Raw genomic sequence first — 17977 nt, forward strand, 5'->3', positions numbered from 1 at the left:
TCTCCCATCTCTGATTCTGGGTAAATTATTTAATTTCCCCATGCCTCAATTTCCTCATTTGTAATGTGGTGACACTAATAACTGACTTACAGCGTTACAATCGTTAGCACTAATGCAGTAGAGATCATGGCATATATGCTTCACAAAGGGGCCAGAAGGCAAGGATGGGTTGGTACTGAGTAGGGCACAAGGGAGATTTGCTAAGAATGTGCCCTCTCCTTGGAATCTTTAACTGTGTTAGGACTACAGCCTCAAGAGGGTCCTAACAGAGCTAAATAGAATAAGAGTCCAAGAAAATAATTCTGAAGATACTGGGGAAATGAGTAAGGAGAAAAGAAAAAATTAAGATATATGAGACTCAAAGCTACCTAGAATTCCCTACAGCATCTCGGTCTGAAAGTATGCCAGATCACTAGACCCTTGGAAAGGACATTTAGACACAGTCACGAGCCTAAGAGTTACATAGACAAAGAAAAGGGGATTAGAAGCAGACAAGGGAAGAGGAGAGGTGCCACAATAATTACCTTGAGGAATAAAGTGAAATGCAGCAGGTGAGCAAACCCATTAGAGGCATTTAAAGTGAGAAAAATAAGTGAAAAATCTTATACTTTGTTGCTAAAGTAAATGGGAAAAACAGGCACTAGAGAGAAAGAGGCAAAAAACACAGCTGGGCAGAAGGAGAATTAAAGGAGCCTCTTCAAAAGGTCAAGACAACAATGGAAGGTTTTCCTTCTTCTGCCTTTATTTTGTGAGATGTGTGTGCCTGAAGGGAGGGGTGCCTCTTGAGGTAGTTGTGGTTAATCACATGCAGAGCAGCAGTGCAAGGATGCTGAGCAGGGACAAATGAGGCAGGCAGGAATGACAGGCCCCTAGGGCATCCAGGGAATTAGCTAAGGTTCTGTGGGACCACTTCCAGGGATGCACTGAAAAGGCAGCTCTCCGGGGAGAAAAGCAGACTCCTGAAGTAGATGGGGGCTGCATTTGGAAAGAAGGAAGAACCAGGGCTGGAACTGCTGTCTAGTCCCTAAGTCCTGCACCAGTGAAGGGCCATGTGATTCAAGGGGGATTATAGACTCTCCTGTTTCCTGACATTTCGTGATCTGGGAAAAAGCATTTCATTAGAGTCAGGAGATCAGGGTCTAGTCTTTGACCTTTGGCAAGTTTCCTGGGAGGGCTGGGAGGGGAACATTCATTGAGAGATTTGTTATGCTAGGTAGTTATTACTCAAAAACCTTACATGCATTACCATATTCGGTCCCTTACTGACCCTGTGAAGTAGGTATTAATATTTGCTTCTTTATGAGATGTGGTGGACTATGTGAAAAAATTGCTAGAATTATACCCCACCCTTGGGTATTCCCTTTCTACACTAACCCTGGGCTTAGCCTTGTAACTTGCTTTGGCCAAAGTGTCAACAGCAAGTGTGACATATGCAGAGACTTGAAAATCGCTTGCGCATAAGGGTTTATGTGTTCTTGCTGTGCTTGGAACCCTTCTGTCACCATGCAAACAAACTACCAGCTAGACCGCTGGACAAGGAAAGACACATGGCTAAATTATCACCAATGCCCCGGGTGACATGGGATGTGAGTGTGGCCATTATAAACCATCTGGCCAAGTCACCCAGAAGACCACAGACATGTGAGCCCAGCAAAGGTCAGCCATGTTGGTCTAGACCAGAATAATGGCCTTGCAAAACCTATAGAATCTTTTGAGAAATTATAAGTACTTTATTTTGGATCAGTGAATTTTTTCCCCCCTCTTTAATTCCCCACCCCCTGCCCACTTCCACCCCTTATCCGTGAGTGTTGCCATTTCCCCTTAAGAACTGGATCTCTGAAGGCTAGGTGTCCCCTCCCACACGCTCATGGTGTGCACCTGGGGCCTGGAGCACCCCCAGTGCACTCGGGGGGCCTGGCACGTCAGCGGGGTGTGTCACACTTGGGGTATGGTCTATGGCTCCACCTGGGGCACAAACCCAGGACCTTCTGTGTGCAAAGCAGACGTGCTAACCACTACACTATGGAGCCACCCTAGATCACTGAATTTTTGAGTGGTTTGTTACACAGCAAAACTAACTGATACATGAGGGGACTGCATAATAGGAGAATTACACAGGTAAGAATTTCACCATACTGTGCTTCCTTCTTAGACTTCAATTCCCTCACCTCTAAAATGAGGATAATGAGTGAGAGCATCCTGCTCCCTTCTTGGAGCTTGGAAGAGATGAGAAAGGTACACAAGTCTGATATAAACATCGGACTTTATTCTCATTTCCTACCATTTTTTCTTATTCATGGCTGAAACAAATGGTTTGGGTCTTCCAGCACCACCTCTTGGAGAATGTCTCCTATAGGCCTCCCCTAGGCTACTTCCAGGACTTATAGTAACAATCCCTTTCCAACTCAAATGCTCACTTTACACCAGGGAATACAAAGCAGCCTGCCTACCATCTGTCTTCTCCATCGTAAGGAATGCTGACCGTCAGTCTCTCAGGCACTCTTCATCCAATAGGTCTGTAAAATCTGTCAGACAGTTCTGAAAGAAAGGATAGAAAATTGGAGAGTCTTATTAGAGTTAGAATAAGTAGGAGGGATCATAGTACCAAAGAAAGTAAAACCCATCTCGATCTTTCTCCCGGGGCATTTATGAGCTCATAGCTCTCCAAGGAGGAATATTAAAAGCCTGTATGCACTTCTAGAGTCTAATCCTGGGTGTGCCTTCATGGAATGTTAGCAATTGCTGACACCAAAGAAAGCATTTGGTCCAACCCTCTCACCTGACGCATGAGGAAACTGAGACTCGGAAGCTCACTGCTCAGTGCAAGGCCTCTCATCATATTAGCGAAAGGAGCTGGAACCAGGCCCAGGGCCCTGATAACCAGGACAGTGATCTTTGCATAATATCAAGAGCTGAAATCTACTCATCCCCATCATGGTAAGAGAATTACAATCCATTTGGTAAAGAAGCTGAAATCGTAGTACCTATAAATGATCTATGACATCCCAGTCAGATTCAAGACAAAGATGAGATAATTGCAAGTACAGACTAGGGGCCAACACTTTGAGGCAATTTCCAATCACATACAGAACAAGGGGAAGTTCAACCTAGGTGGCCAGAAGGCATCAATAACTACTCAAGCAGCATACTGTCCCGACTCTAAATTAGGGTACCTTCAGGCTTGATCATAAATTCTCCTCAAAGTTTTAATCTATTCCCTGGACTCTTTCTTCAGATGGTAAATAACCTGTCTTCTGCCCCCATTGCAATAAATCACCCAGGAAATTGTTTTTTGGGGGATCGTAACTCCGTATACATCAGAATAATTAATTATCTACGTCATATCAGCAGTAGAAGCGGGATTATTTTAGGAATTTCAATGTGCTTGAACTCAGATCAGAAAAGTGTACTAAGGATGAAGAAAGGGTTAGGGGAAACTGGGAGCAGAGAGCAGAGAAGGATGAGCAACCCAGGACAGAAAAAAAAAGAGGAACAAACAAGTTAACTGGAAAAGAGGCCTAGGAATTATCAAGCCTGACAAATAAGAGGAAGTCTAAAGTTTGCCCAACAGAAAGTTTCGTGTACCCTCTTTCTATGAGTGCTGCCTCCAAAGCCAATAGCCCTGCTCTTGGCCTTCACTTCTCCAAAATGTGTTCCTAGAAGCTGTCAGAGGGGTGTTTCCCTATGCAGGTATGACGGAGCCCAGAAGGGCAGGCAGGGTTTCTATAGGCAAAGACACTCCTTGCAGAGGCAACGCTAGCACTAAGTACCTCATTCACCTTTAAGGCAGAAAGGATTTGAGTTTGGATCTACATAAAGTTGCAGTAGAGGAGGTTCTAACTTGGGGTGAGGGAGGGTCACATTTGTTAGAAAGAGAAGGTTCCGAAACAACCTAAGAGTCCATCGACTGATGAATGGATAAAGAAAATGTGGTACATATATACACAATGCAATATTGTTCAGCCATAAAAAAGAAGGGAATCTTGCCATTTGTAACCATATGGATAGACCTTAAGGGCATTATGCTAAATAAGAGGAAGACAAATACTGTATGAACTCATTTACATATGGAATCTCAAAACAAACAAAACTGAGCTCATAGATACAGAGAATGAACTGGTGGTTGCCAGAAGTGGGGGGAGGGAGATGGGTGAAATGGGTGAAAGTAGTCAAAAGGTACACTTTTCCAGTTATAAGATAAATAAGTCCTGGGTATGTAATGTACGACATGGTGACTATAGTTAATAATGTTTTATTGTATATTTGAAAGTTGCTTTGACAGTATATCTTAAGAGTTCTCATCACAAGAAAATAAAATTTGCAACTATGTGTGGTGATGGATGTTAACTAAACTACTGAGACAATGATTTTACAGTATATACATATATCAAATTATTATGTTGTACACCTAAAACCAATATAATGGGTTCTATGTCAATTATATCTAATGTTGAAAATAAATATAATAATTTTTTTAAAAATGAAGAGAAGGTTCTCAGGCAAGGACACTGGCAAGTCCACAGGCTGCAGTGAGTGGTGGAATTTCCCAGAGGCTGGTGCGCAGGAGACGCTCGGCAGCTTGGAGATGAAGCCTGGGGAGGAAAACGGTGAGGACACAAACCCTAACCTTGGCCCCTCGGCCCGTTTCTCCATCATCATGGCCTCTCTAGCTCTCCTCCCCCTCCCACCCCATAACATTACTGAGCAACAGAAGCCCTTGACATAAACAAGTTATCTCACGCAATCCACGCCCTCACGCCAAGAGGATTATTATTGTCCTCATTTTCCTGATAGGGAGACTGAGGCTGAGAGTATACAGCCCTGCCTAAAGTCACCTAACAAACAAGAGTTGGAACAGAATTTGTCCTCAAGTCTAGCCGACTCTAAGCCTGTGCTAGAACAAAAGTGATCTGTAAACATTTGTCCACCCTTATAAATCACCCTGATGCCATGACTGATTCCTAGCTCTCCTAGTAAGGGGAAACGTTCCTGACCCTCACGCTTATCTGCTTCTCTTGCAAGTGTACATAAAGTATCTTCTGGGCATGGAGAAAGAGAACTGCTCTCTTGCAAGGCCTTCTGGCCATATAATCTGCTTCTCCAGGGCTGGACACTGAGCAATAAGGCTCCTTCCCAGCAAGAGGGGGCCACCTGGGTGCAGGTGGACCTTTGGTGGCATGAATCACCATCACCTCAGAGAGATCAATCACACTTACTTCCTTTGGTTAGAGTTAGGATTCAGCCCTTCATATATATCAGATCAAAGGGCTTCCAACAATTATGCCGCACGCATTAGGTCAAGTTTTATTTAAAAAAAAAAAAAAAACTCTATAGAGACCCCTAATAGTTCTCTTAGACTTAAATTTTACTACAGAAATTAAATAGACCTGACACCCAACTCTTTGAAGAAGAGGAACCCGCACGCATTCACTCTAAAGGGCTGAGTACAAGAAAGAAAAAAGGGAAATGTCATGCCCACATCATGCCACTTCCGGTCCCCACCCACCCACGCCAGGCTTCTCCACTTTGGTGCATGATCCTTATGGCGGACACCTTGGAATTTAGCTAAGGGGGTTTTTTTGAGCGGGTAGATGTTTGATGTGGTTAGGTGAGTGGAACCAAGGAACAATTGCCACATCGACACATGCTACTTTGTTTGCAATACAACAGAATATAAAAAATAGCTCTGTTGGACAGAATTCCTTTTTTAAAGTAGAATTTTGCAACCTTCTGGAACATTTTAAATTTTTGACATAATGCAATTTATTACTCCTTCTATTAAGTTGTATCCCCCAGTGTTCAGAACCTTGTAATACCAGGTGTTGTTATGTAACTTTTCATCTGTTTATGGCCTATCCCAGAATCAATGATGCCTAGTTAGGTCCCAACCTCTCTCATTAGCTCATCTTTCTAGATGTTTTGAGTATACACAGCTTTATCTCTCTCTCTCTGGCTCTCCTCCCATACTAATCTGTAAGCTTGTGAAAGTCAGAATTCCTACAGGACACATTTCTGTCTCTCCCCACTCTCAACCCTCCCTGTATTTTAAAATGTGGCAGTCAGTCAGTCCAGGGTATCATCTCCAAGTTACAAACAAGGAAACAAAGGCACGAAGAAGTTATGCGGCCCATACAAAGTTACCTAGTTAATTAGAGGCAGGAGAGTTTGTGTGACTCTATCACTCCACCCTGCCTCTCAAAGCCAATGGACAGTAAAGAGGTGAGGACTGAGGCTATCCTTTCAAAAATCCACTAAGGAGGCAGTCACTGGCAAACAACAGCGATGCCCCCATGTGTAACACCCAGACCGCGTTAGAAATGGTTCCAGCAGAGTCCATGCCCAGGAGCATGGATTTCCCTGGGTCAGCCCGACTCCTACAGTATACACTCACACCCTCTTCCTCGCCACATTGATTTCTTTTATGATGCCATTTCCATCTCATTTCTAACCTCAAATCTGAATTCAAAAAACCTTCCTTTACTTAGTTTTGAAACTGAAACCTAGTTCTGTACTTTTGTTTTCTTCAAACCTCCTTTTATTCTGCAATAATAAAATTGCTGTATTTCATCCCAGAACAGGCTGCATGCCAAAATAAATAGCACCTTGGATTTCCTTGAAAAGAAAGCTTGGCTCAAAGCACAGCCTTATTGCAATGAGAATCCTTGGAGAATTCAACCTTACAAAGTCAAATATTTAGCAAGGTAGCACACCAAACAGCGATCCTGTCAATCCATGCACGATTACTTGCAAAGACAAAGCACTCCTTCCAAAAGAGAAAAAAAAAAAAATTACCAGTACCTTGTACCGATCCTGCCAAAATGATAGGAGCTTCCCATTATCCCATTCCGGGGCCAGGCGCCTCCAAGTGTAAATGTCCCCTGTGCTAAGAAGCAGGAGGCATCCGGCAGCGCTGCTCACCATTGAGAGGGCTGCAGCCCAGTCGCCGGGGGAGGTGAGACGCACTCCCGAAAAAGATTCTGCCAACTGAGTTCTCCAGCCGGCTCACTTCCTACTAACCCCGGGAAACAAAGAGATAACTCATGCTCAATAAATGACACATTAACACAATCTCATTAACTCAATTCCCACATTTTTCTGCGAGTGTCTGTCATTTTTGCCTGCATTGCAGAGCTGAATCTGGAGCTTCTTGAAGAAGAGAAAACTGTCATGAGGAAAGCCACGGCCACATTACCTTCTTTTGGCATCCTCCTCCTGCCATAGCGTGGAACAGGAGTCTCGCAGAAAGCGAGGTTCGGGCTGCTGGACAGAGCTGACTGCTCCTGAGTTCAGCACAGCAGCACTGGCTTCCCAGCTGTTAAAGGATTTTGGTCAGGTGATCTGTGACCTTGCTGGAAAAGCAAATACTGACTTCCTTTTTGCTCCAAGGAAAAGGGGAGTGGGGTCAGGAAGAAATTCAATACTCAATGGGCTGATATTGGATCTTGCAAAAAAAAAAAAAAAAGGGGGGGAAAAAAAAAGGGAAAAAAAAAAAAAAAGAAAGAAAGCAAGCTCAAATCCTTTAGTTAGAAAGTTAGTTTCCAGAGCTGCTACCATTCCAGAGGGGCACATTTAAAACCACTGAAACAGCACACACATTCCTGCCCTGACTCCCCCCAAACTAGGTGCTCATTGTGGGGTTCATAATTAATTATACTTTTCCTCCTTTCTCCCTATAGATGATGTGGCTCATTAGTAAAATTGCTCTAATGAAGACTCAGCTTCCTTAGATGTTGAAACCCTTCAGTACTGCATCTCCATCTTCCTGGCTCTGCATTAGGATCGTCCTCCCACACGGATCTCCTGGGATCCCAGAACCGTGAAGCTTCTGTGAGCAAGCCCCAGACCGACTGCTCGCTGGCTACCCTGATTATTCAGTGACTGGAAGTCTGTGGGGCAAAGCAGTAGATAGAAACAATGACCAGTGAGTTCCCCGGGGCCAGGCAGGCAGCTCCTGTTTCCTGACTCTCTACCAGTCAGCTGCCCCGAGCACAGAAATGCACCCAATTCTGGAAGAAAGAAAATCAAGGAAGTACCTACTGGGAGGATCCAGGTCTGGGCAAGGTTTCCAGCTGCAGGTCTGACCAATGACTTCAGAGGGGTGGGTGCAGGCGCCAGGGAGAAAGCAGCTGCCAGAGGAAGAAGGTCTCAGTGTCCCAGGCAGGTGCTGTCAAGAGTCCCAGCCAGACCACTGTGGCTGCAGCTCTATAGAGCAGAGGTAGGTACGAGGAGCGGGCAAAGAGGCTCCAGGCTCTCCAAACCCAGCACCACTACTGGACCTGAAGGAGGTACAGGGGGTGGATGTAGTCAAAAAAGAGGGAGGAATTCTTTGGGCTCCCGTATGCAGGCTCAGGATTACAGGGACCTAGGACACTTGACCTTACGTGGTTCTAGCCAAATGAGGCTGTCCTAGGAAATGAAACTCCATCAGTAAGACATGTCTAAGCAGCTCCGACCTTCACAGACACAACCAATCAAGATGTGCTTTCAAAGGCCAGGGCAGATTCCTGTCTAACCCACGCTGAAACTGATGCCAGAGCTGAGTGTCACCCTGAAATGCTGCCTGCATCCAGCCCAGCACACTCAGAAAGCACTTCGCATCCTTGATCCCCTTTATCCTCACACCAGCTTAAGGCAGCCAGAGAGTGATGAGAATGCCATTGTACAAGTGAAGGAAATGATAGCCAGAGTCTAAGTCCCTTCCCCTGGCTCATGCAGGAGCGAATCTGGATGAAAATGAAAATTCCTGGGGTAGGACTCTGTGTTCTTCCCACTACACTGGATTACATTCCTTATTTTTCTGGGCAGATTCTAGAGCATAATGCTCAAGAGAGAGGTTGAGAGATTTACCAAAGGGCATGGGATGATGTGATGGACAAGGTTATGGAACACCATTAGTCACTTTTCTCAACTGCTAAAAGTATTTTTCTGTGTTGACTGAGTACACAGACCAAACCACCAGAATTGAAAAAAATCAGAAATATATCTTGAACTCTGAGGTTATATGAAAAAACATACTGAAAAGCCTCGCTGACAGATTTAAGGTGATCATTGACCATCCCTTCCAAATTGGCTAGAGAATGGCTAGAGGCATATGACATTTCATCAGGAAGCTGAGTGAAAAATAGCTCTGCATTTAACTAGAGCCCATGACTTTCCAGCCACCCACTCTGTCCGTTTAGTTTACCTACATGACAAAAATAAGCATTCTCTTTTCCTTCTAAATAAATTCTTCCCTATTCAAGATAAAGAAGTGAGAGGCTTACTTCCAGAGCTGCACCATTCTGCTAGACCCAACATTCTTCCAGGAATACTGGCCAGTTCCCATATGGCCTCCTAGCTCCATTCAGCAACCCCTCCCAGTGCAGCAGCCAGCCTTCCTGCTTCCACTGCTCCTGTCCGCCTTCTCCTGCAGCAGGTAGCATCACCCTCATTGCTGCCTCTGTGTCTGTCTTCCCAACCAGCATCATGACCTAGATGCTCTACAAAGTTTGTGAAACTGAACTTATCCACAATACTAATAGCTCTAAACATACGTGGCTTCTCCAGGTACACCCTTAAGTACTAAGGGAGTACTTCTGCTTTTCCGATAGGCTCAAGGCCTCTCATCAGATTTTAAAAAAATAGAAGAATGAGGGAAGGAAATACAAGGCTCCCAACACTGCCCCCGTCCCAGCAATTTCACTAATCGGCTTGGGTCAGATGCTAGGACCGAAGACCCACAGGAAAACAAACACACACACACACACACACACACACACACACACACACACACACACACACACGCATACACCCCTAATCAAGTTTCCCCAACTTCTTCAGATCTCTTTCCGGAGAGAAGTAGCACTTCCGTTCTCTGGGTCCTACAGAGATGTTCAGACACTGTGCTGACCGCCTATGTCTCCAAAAGGAGGAGAGATTCTCCTGTCTTTTGTGTCTTTCTAACTTACCCAGTACACTATTTAACTCCATGGTCAATCAAGGAGTTGAACAGGGAATGTTACCCTCCATTTTCCAGATGAGATAACATAGTTTGTTCCCAAAGTCACTAAATTAAAACAACAGGCAGAGCCTCAACTTCAATCCGGATTTTCCGTCTCCTACTCTAACATCCTCTCTTCTAAAATGCACAGACTGGACTGGGCATGCAGGTAAATGCAGGAGACAAACGAATGCCAGGATGTAAGCTTCAGTGCTGATGCTGTCCAAGAAGTGACCTCACAAGGAGAGAAGGTCTTCATGAGAAACCCCAACAACTTTCTCTAGGGGAGTCCGTGTCTCCTTGGGGACGGGGCACCCCCTCCATGGCCTTGGCCCTTGCCATGTCTGGGATACCACCCTACCCTTATGCCTGATTCAGACATATGTTTTAAGACCAGTAGCAAACTTCATGTAACCACCAAACCACCCAAAGAATCCCCTGGACTCCACAAGAACTATTCTGGCAGGAATCATTGACTGAGAGAAGGTTTGATTTTTTTGTAATTTAGAAACCTCCAACTTCTGCCTCTTCTGTCCCATGATAGGGAGAAGATGTCCAAGTCAGGAACTAGACAAGAGGGGAAAAGAGACGGAACTATCTTAAAAATGTGCTTTTTATTATTTATTTACTTATTTAATTTTTATTTCTTAAGGCAAGGCAACTCATGGTTAACCTCCCTGATTACAAGGATCTTTGTCAGTTTACTGATCCCTTATTTTTTTTTTTATTTCTTATGCCTACAGCCCCTGGTCTTCCTAGGTGGTCTCCCATCCAAGTACTAACCAGGCCTGACCCTGCTTAGCTTCTAAGATCAGACAGGATCAGCCTTGTTCAGGGTAGCACCACCATAGACTTAGAATGTGCTTTTGATCTAAGAGGTCCCTTAGGCTTTTGCCCTTTGCCCAGGAAGGTCGGCTATTTGTGGTCTGTGTGATTACACTGGCGTGAGGTGGTGCGCCTTGGTTAGGTACACATGCTGCTGAAATCACAGCCTCTCAGAGCAGACTGTTTTGGCCACCACCATTCTGACAGAAACACAACTTAAGCAGACGGAGAGAGAAATCATGCGTGTGAGACCTGTGAGTGTAGCAGTCCAGGAAGGAATCAGCTATTCTAAAGATTGACCCCTTTAAAGTAGGTGAAAATTTCTCAGGGAGGAACTGGTCACTTGTGGGAAGAGAGGAGGATACACTAACACTAGAAAGGCATCAGGGCTGCAAGGGAAAATATTTCCGCTCGTCATCCCTTCCTTCCTTTCGACTCTTCCAGAAGGCTCTTCATCTTTGATTCAAACACACTTTAGAATCAAGATGCCAATAGGCAAATGAAGAAGGGGTATGAGCAAGCAACTCGGAAAAGAAATACCAATGGTTAAAACATGAAAAATGTTTAACCCCATGAATTAACCATTAAGGAGATGCTATATAAACATCAAAATGCCTTGTTCTTTACTTACCCTACATTGTGCCAGTCACTCAAAGTTCATTCCAACACCATTAATTTAATTCTCCTGTCTACAGCCATGCTACCCTAAACAAGCCCGATCCTGTCTGATCTCAGAAGCTAAGCAGGGCTGGGCCTGGTTAGTACCTGGATGGGAGACCACCTACGAAGACCAGGTGCTGTAGGAGTAAAAAAATAAAAGAATAAGAGATCATAAGCTGACAAGGTCCTTGCAATTTGTGAGGTCAACCAAGGGTTGTCTCACCTAAAAAAAATAAATAAAATAATAATAATAATAATAATTCCCTCAATAACCCTATTAAGTCATAGTTATTTCCATTCTTCAAGGACAAAGCCAAGACTCAGAGCAGTTGCCCAGGTACTGATACTATCAGTGCCAAGATTCAAATCCGGTGAATGTGCTACTCCTATCCATGGTGCAGCACAGACTCTTTTTTAACGAAAGATCCTCAGTGTGATGAGAAGGGGACACACCCTCTGCAGAAGATTGCAGCAGAGGCAGGGCAGCTGCAGCCAACAGAGTTGCTGCACATTCAACACATGCCGGGAGACGTCCCAGGACACTGCCTGCGTGTTCGGTGGCCCTGGATTGCCTTGTGCCTGTGCACAGGCAACTTCAGAATCAAAGAGAGCCAAATAAAACGGGGAAGTACAAAGATGAAAAAGGTCACGGTGACACGATAGGGGATATAGTCAATAATATTGTCATAACCAGGTATGGTGCCAGGTGGGTACTAGACTTACAGGGAGATCATTTGGTAAGTTATATAAATATCTAACTTCTATACTGAACACTTGAAATTAATGTAATATTGAATGTCAACTGTAATTGAAAAAAAATTAAAATACATAAAAAATCATCACTATTATGATGTATTCTCGAGAAATAAAAAATAAATTATCTGGGGGGAAAAAAGTTGAGAAAATCACCATAATCCAATTATTTTGACGCTAGTTTCATCTTGCCTACTTTGCACATTTTAACATAATCAAAGAGTAAGTTCTATGGCAATTAAGAGTCTGATTCCAAGTCAAGGAGCTGTTGCTGGAATCCCAGCTCTGTTGCTGACTGTCTGTAACCTTGGACAAATGACTTGCCCTCTCTGTGCCTCAGCTGCCACAACTTTTCAAATAGGGAAAATAATATACCCTACACATCATGGAACTGTCGAGATGTTTAAATAAGATGATTAATACATGTCAATCACTTAGAACAGAGGCTAGCATATGGTCTACATCCAATCAATAATAAATATATTAGCTATTAAATAATAACATACATTCGATTAGGAATTCAATTTTGTATTTAAAATTCTATCATATAACACTTTAAAATATAGTTACGCATGCTTTATAATGATTTCTATAAATGGCCATGCAAAATTCTACTGACTTAGGACTTATTTTCCAAATCCACTCCCTCTTAGAAGTCATTCCACCTTATGTTTAACTCTCTTCTCAACACTACCAGATCAGCCAGCCTGACAGGTGCACCTCAGGGCAGGTCTCCAGGAAAGACCAGATTCTCGGCTGGAACTCAGCTGCCACATATAATGATGAATGGTTAAGAGCATGGGCTTTGAGGGAAGAAAGGTCAGGTTCAACTCCTGGCTGTGTGACCTTGGACAAATTTCCTTATTCAAGAAACCAGCTCACTATGCAGTTGTGAGGACCCCAGGAGACAAGGTATGTAAAGTGCTTGTGTCAACACTAAGTACGTAATAAATACTCAATAAATGTTGGCTACAGTTCATTTTTAAAACCCACAGTGTTTTAAGCAATGAAAAAGCTGGGATCATGTTTGTTTTATTTGTCACCTTATTCCTAACAAATAGCATGGTAGGAACTCAATAAAAAGGCGTTGAAGCAATGACTAAATAAATGGATGTATTATAGAGATAGTCAGAGCTGGAAAGGATGTTTTTTAACAGATTTATTTAGATATAATCTATATGCCATATAATTTACCCATATAAATTATACAATTCAATAGTTGTAGTATATCCAGAGTTGTGCAAACATGGCCACAACATAATTTTAAAAACTGTGGTAAAATATATATAACATAAAATTTAACCATTGGTACATGTAAAATTCAGTATCATTAAATACATGCACAACGTTGTATAACCATCACCGCTATATATACCCCAAACTTTTTAATCATCTCCAACATAAATTCTGTAACCCATTAAACAATAACTCCTCTCTTTCCTTTTTGCTCCAGCCCTGGTAATACCTATTCTGCTTTATGCTTCTATGAATTTAACTATTCTAGATACCTTATAAAAGTGGGATCATACAATATATATCCTTCTGTGTCTGGCTTATTTCACTTAGCATGTTTTCAAGGTCCATTCAAGTTGCAGCATATATAAATTTTCATTTATTTTTATGGTTGACTAATATTCCATTATACATATGTGGCACGTTTTGTCTATCCATCCATCAATTGATACTTGAGTCATTCCATCCTTTTGGCTACTGTGAATAATGCTGCTATGAACATTGGTGTACAAATATCTTTTCAAGTCCCTGCTTTTATTGATTCCAGATATATGCCTAGGAGTGAAATTTCTGGGTCATATGATAATTCAATGGTTAACTTTTTTAAGGAACCCCCAAACTGTTTTCCAAAGCAGCTGCATCATTTTACATTCCCACCAGCAGTGCATGAGGGTACCAATTTCTCCATATCTTCATCAACATTTTTTTCCATTTAAAAAAATTATTATAGCCATCCTAGTAAGTTTAGTAGATGTGAAGTTTTATCTCATTGCAGTTTTGATTTGCATATCCCTAATGGCTAATGATTGTTGAGCATCTTTTCATATACTGATTAGCCATTTGTATATCTTGGGGAAAACATCTATTCAAGATCTTTGCCCATTTTTGAATTGGGTTGTTTGGTTTTGTTGAGTTGTGAGAGTTCTTTATATATACTGGATATTAACCCCTTATCAGATATGTGATTTGCAGATATATTCTTCAGTTTCATTGGATGGCTTTTGCTTTCTTGATAGTATCCTTTGATGCACAAAGGTTACTAATTTTGATGAAGTCCAATTGATCTATATTTTCTTTTGTTGCCCGTGCTTCGGTATCGTATCCATGAAATCATCACCAAATTCAATGTCATGAAGATTTTCCTCTATGTTTTCTTCTGAGTTCTATAGTTTCAGCATTTAGGTTTAGGATGATTATCTATTTTGAGGTCATTTTGGTATATGGTTTAAGATAAAGGTCCAGCTTTACTCTTTTCATATAAACATTCAGTTTTCCAGGCACCATTTGTTGAAAAAACCAAAATGTAATTTAAGAACATTTTCATCACCCCCAAAAGAAACCCCACACATAGGAGTTCATTTTTACGAAGAACTAGGAACATAATAAATGAGTTTTTGAGAGTTAATAAACCTGGGCATTCATAAACAAAAATTAGTTCATTCCAAGAGTTTACTGAGAATATTAATTCTCTGTTCTACAAAGATGTGTGGCCTCCATCTATCACTGAACAACACTGCAAAACTTCTGTGTATGCATGTAAGCCAAGAGCTGGAATTGCTGCAGTTCTAAGGAAGGGTGCTTTGTTCTTAGTGCAGAAGATATTTGTTGTGCCTTTTTTGGATACCCAGCATCTTGTGAACACCCTTCTTATGTTTGGTTTATTTCCTTCCTTAGGAGTCCTACCTCTCCAGGATTTACAGTGCTAGGCTCCTTTACAACTAAGACTTAGTGATGGACCTAAGCTCAGCAGGCAGAAGCCCCCAAACCAAACCTCAAACTGGAAGAAAGTGCCTTGGAAAAGAAAAAGCTGCTGGCAAGTGATTCCAGGGAGGGTGGTGGAGTGACGACATCCTTTAATAAATTACTCTTCTACGTAAGCTTGCTAGAATTTGTTTTGTTGTTTGCAACTATGACACTTGATTGCTAATGCAGGATCAGCGTTAGCTTGGTTTTTAACTGTTTCTGTTCTATTAACTTATATTACTTATAGAATTACTTTTCAGAGTTTTTGTTGATTGTTTTGTCCTGAGTATTTGCTGCATGGCCATTTTGATTGTATTTCTCTTCCCCTTCTTTTGCTATTATAAAATTCTTTCCCACTGGAAAGTGGGCATGAGTGGTGGGCTTGGTGGGCCACGAGGTCTTTTGCTTGGAGCAATTGGGCCACAGTCAAAATAGTTCAGGAACCACAACTTGGAGTAAACCCAGGAATTGAGCCTCACCTCCACCTGCCTGGGTCACTTCAGTGAAAGCATCTCAAGGGTAGGCACAGACGTGCCCGCTGCAGTGGGACGCCCCTTTACCCACCCTCTTTGGGCAGCCTCCACCTCTGGCACCATCGTCCTTGGTCAGAATCCAGCGGAAGCCTTCAGAGGCATCAACCTGGCTTCAGAACACAGGTTGCAGGTGCACTCTAGGGCTTGTGTGGGCTGTGGCATCTGCATTTTGGGTAGGGAGGAAGATTTTTCTTGGCACAGACTGCACATTCAAGAAAGTCGGTTAAACCAAACTGAGCCTGATAAGAATCTGCTGACACCTGGGTGAAGCCAGTGATGTTTCCAGATTTTTCGGACCACTTGAAAGGCTTTTTATTACTATTTCACAAGGTCACACCTGGCCCTTCAGCAAGCACAGTCTAAAGAGAAGTTGGCATATGTGATATGGGTCAAACAGGATGATGAGTACTCAGTTTCAACAGCATATGGCCAGAGGAAGGCTGGGCATCATGAGAGATGAATCAGAGAAAGGCAGTGAGAGAGAGGCTTTTGAAACTTCACCAGTTCAACTTTTCCTTGAAGGAGATGTGGTTTGTTGTCAGTATAACACCTTGTGATACAGAGGAAGGCCACATAGTGTTCTGGTTTGGGTTTTGTTTTGTTTTAATGTGGGTAAATGCACTAAGAAAAGGTGTTTCCAGAATTCACATCCCATGTTTATATTACCCCACAGCAGCTCAAAGGTGTCACTAAGTGGTTGGGCACTTGGAGCATATCACAGGCAGCCTTTTATTAGGTAGCACTAAGAAATAAAGATAATAATAGGGTCTCAGATTTTCTTCCTGCCAGATTATGGGGCTTTTTCAAGTCAAGGCACCTCTATCATGCTTCTGGGTATCCTTAAGCACACCAGGCCAGGCCCTTGCAGGTGGCAAGTGCTCAATAAGCTCTGCTGATTATCCACTGTTGGGAGCAAAGAAATAAAACAGGACATTGAACATTATCTTCACTTACTAATAGGGAAACTAAGGCTCAATGACTTGTCCATACGTAAAGCAGGCGAAGGTCAGATTCTGCATTTCAAACTGCTTTCCTTTATAAACCTCATGCTAGTGACACTGGTCTGCAGTGTGGTATTGGAGGACACCAACGTAATGGTTTCTTTGAAAACAAACTCTGTTTGGTGTTGCTAGTTTAAAGGTAATTAGTGCCATTATTGTGGTTAAGAGAGCCAGAGAACTGGGCATACTCCTATTGGTTGGTGACCTTTGCTGCAGCCTCTAGCTACAGGGAAATTATGATGCGCAATAACAGGAATAGTTGCTAACATCAATTAAAGACTCTGTATTGAGTCGTTTCCCATCTTCACTCAGGGCTAAGATAGCACTATCCCAACTCCCCTGTAAATGAGGTAAAGGTGGCCATCTCATAGCCCAGCCTCAGATCAGTGTGTGTTCAAAGAAACAGCAGTTAAGTAGGAAAAAACAAATTGGAGTCAATCCAAACCTTCATTGCAGTCTCTAGAGAATATATCAAAGGGGAAAGGCATTTTTAGCACAAAGCAAAAGTCTTAAATTTTTTCTTTTCTATCTCTGCTGTTCTCAGTATCTATTTCCAGCAAAGCAACTGCTCCAGAAGCAGTGTGCTGTGTTCTCCAACATCCCTTACGCACACTCTTCCGCCTGACTCTTCCCTCACTCACCTCCCTCACCTCTGGCATCTACCCATCCTTCCTCTGCCAGTCTCTCTCTATCCTTGTCACCGGGAGTCCCAATATTGGCTCCACTTGTCCGGTGCTTTCTCATCACTCGATAACCCCAGTCTGCATAATAATGGAGGGGCAATAGCCAGGCAAACTATGACAGAAATTTTCTTGGAAGGGAATTACTTGAAAGTTCCACAGGCAAAAAGTTTTGAATGCTGAAGTGCTTACAGTTTAATTCCCTGTCACACCCATTTTACAGCTTAGAAAACTGAGGCATAATAACAATAGTGATTAATTATATAATTAAATATATTATATAATTATATAATATAATTAAATATATATTATATAATAATTATTACATAATAATAATAATAATAACTATTATTATTAACCAGACACTGTCCAATATTAAACAAATGGTAACTTACTTAATTTCACAATGACCATATTAGGCAGGTCCTATTATATCCTTTTCACAGATGATAAGTTCAGGGCACAAAGCTAGCAAGTGGCAGGGTTGGAATTCAAACTGAGGTTGGTCTGACTCTCTCTTAAGATTAAGCTCCTAACCACAGTGTTCTCTATCTCTCAAGTTCTAGCTCT

At 42.5% G+C, this 17977-nt stretch overlaps 1 protein-coding gene, 1 non-coding gene and 2 pseudogenes across 4 annotated transcripts in view; 1 reads left to right on the plus strand and 3 right to left on the minus strand.

The window, feature by feature from the left end:
- Window positions 1–17977, minus strand: part of KANK4 (KN motif and ankyrin repeat domains 4) — a 67645-nt gene that overhangs the window by 30466 nt on the left and 19202 nt on the right. Inside the window, exons 1-2 of one of the 3 annotated variants that reach the window (XM_016140375.2) lie at window positions 7193–7398; window positions 2451–2538 (exon numbers count right to left, since the gene is read on the minus strand). In XM_016140375.2, coding sequence (XP_015995861.2) covers window positions 2451–2466 — 16 coding nt within the window. In that variant the 5' untranslated portion in view covers window positions 2467–2538; window positions 7193–7398. Of the gene's footprint in view, window positions 1–2450; window positions 2539–6798; window positions 7158–7192; window positions 7399–17977 lie in introns of those variants that run through there. The other 2 variants (XM_016140376.2, XM_016140377.2) reach the window with 2 other exon arrangements.
- On the minus strand, window positions 1957–2030 carry TRNAA-UGC. The gene has a single exon. It is a non-coding gene; the product is annotated as a tRNA-Ala (tRNA).
- LOC118604068 lies at window positions 10714–10832 on the minus strand (annotated as a pseudogene).
- LOC118607171 lies at window positions 11492–11610 on the plus strand (annotated as a pseudogene).

Source organism: Rousettus aegyptiacus, unplaced genomic scaffold, assembly GCF_014176215.1.
Source record: "Rousettus aegyptiacus isolate mRouAeg1 unplaced genomic scaffold, mRouAeg1.p scaffold_m13_p_1, whole genome shotgun sequence".
NCBI classification, from domain to species: Eukaryota; Metazoa; Chordata; class Mammalia; order Chiroptera; family Pteropodidae; genus Rousettus; species Rousettus aegyptiacus.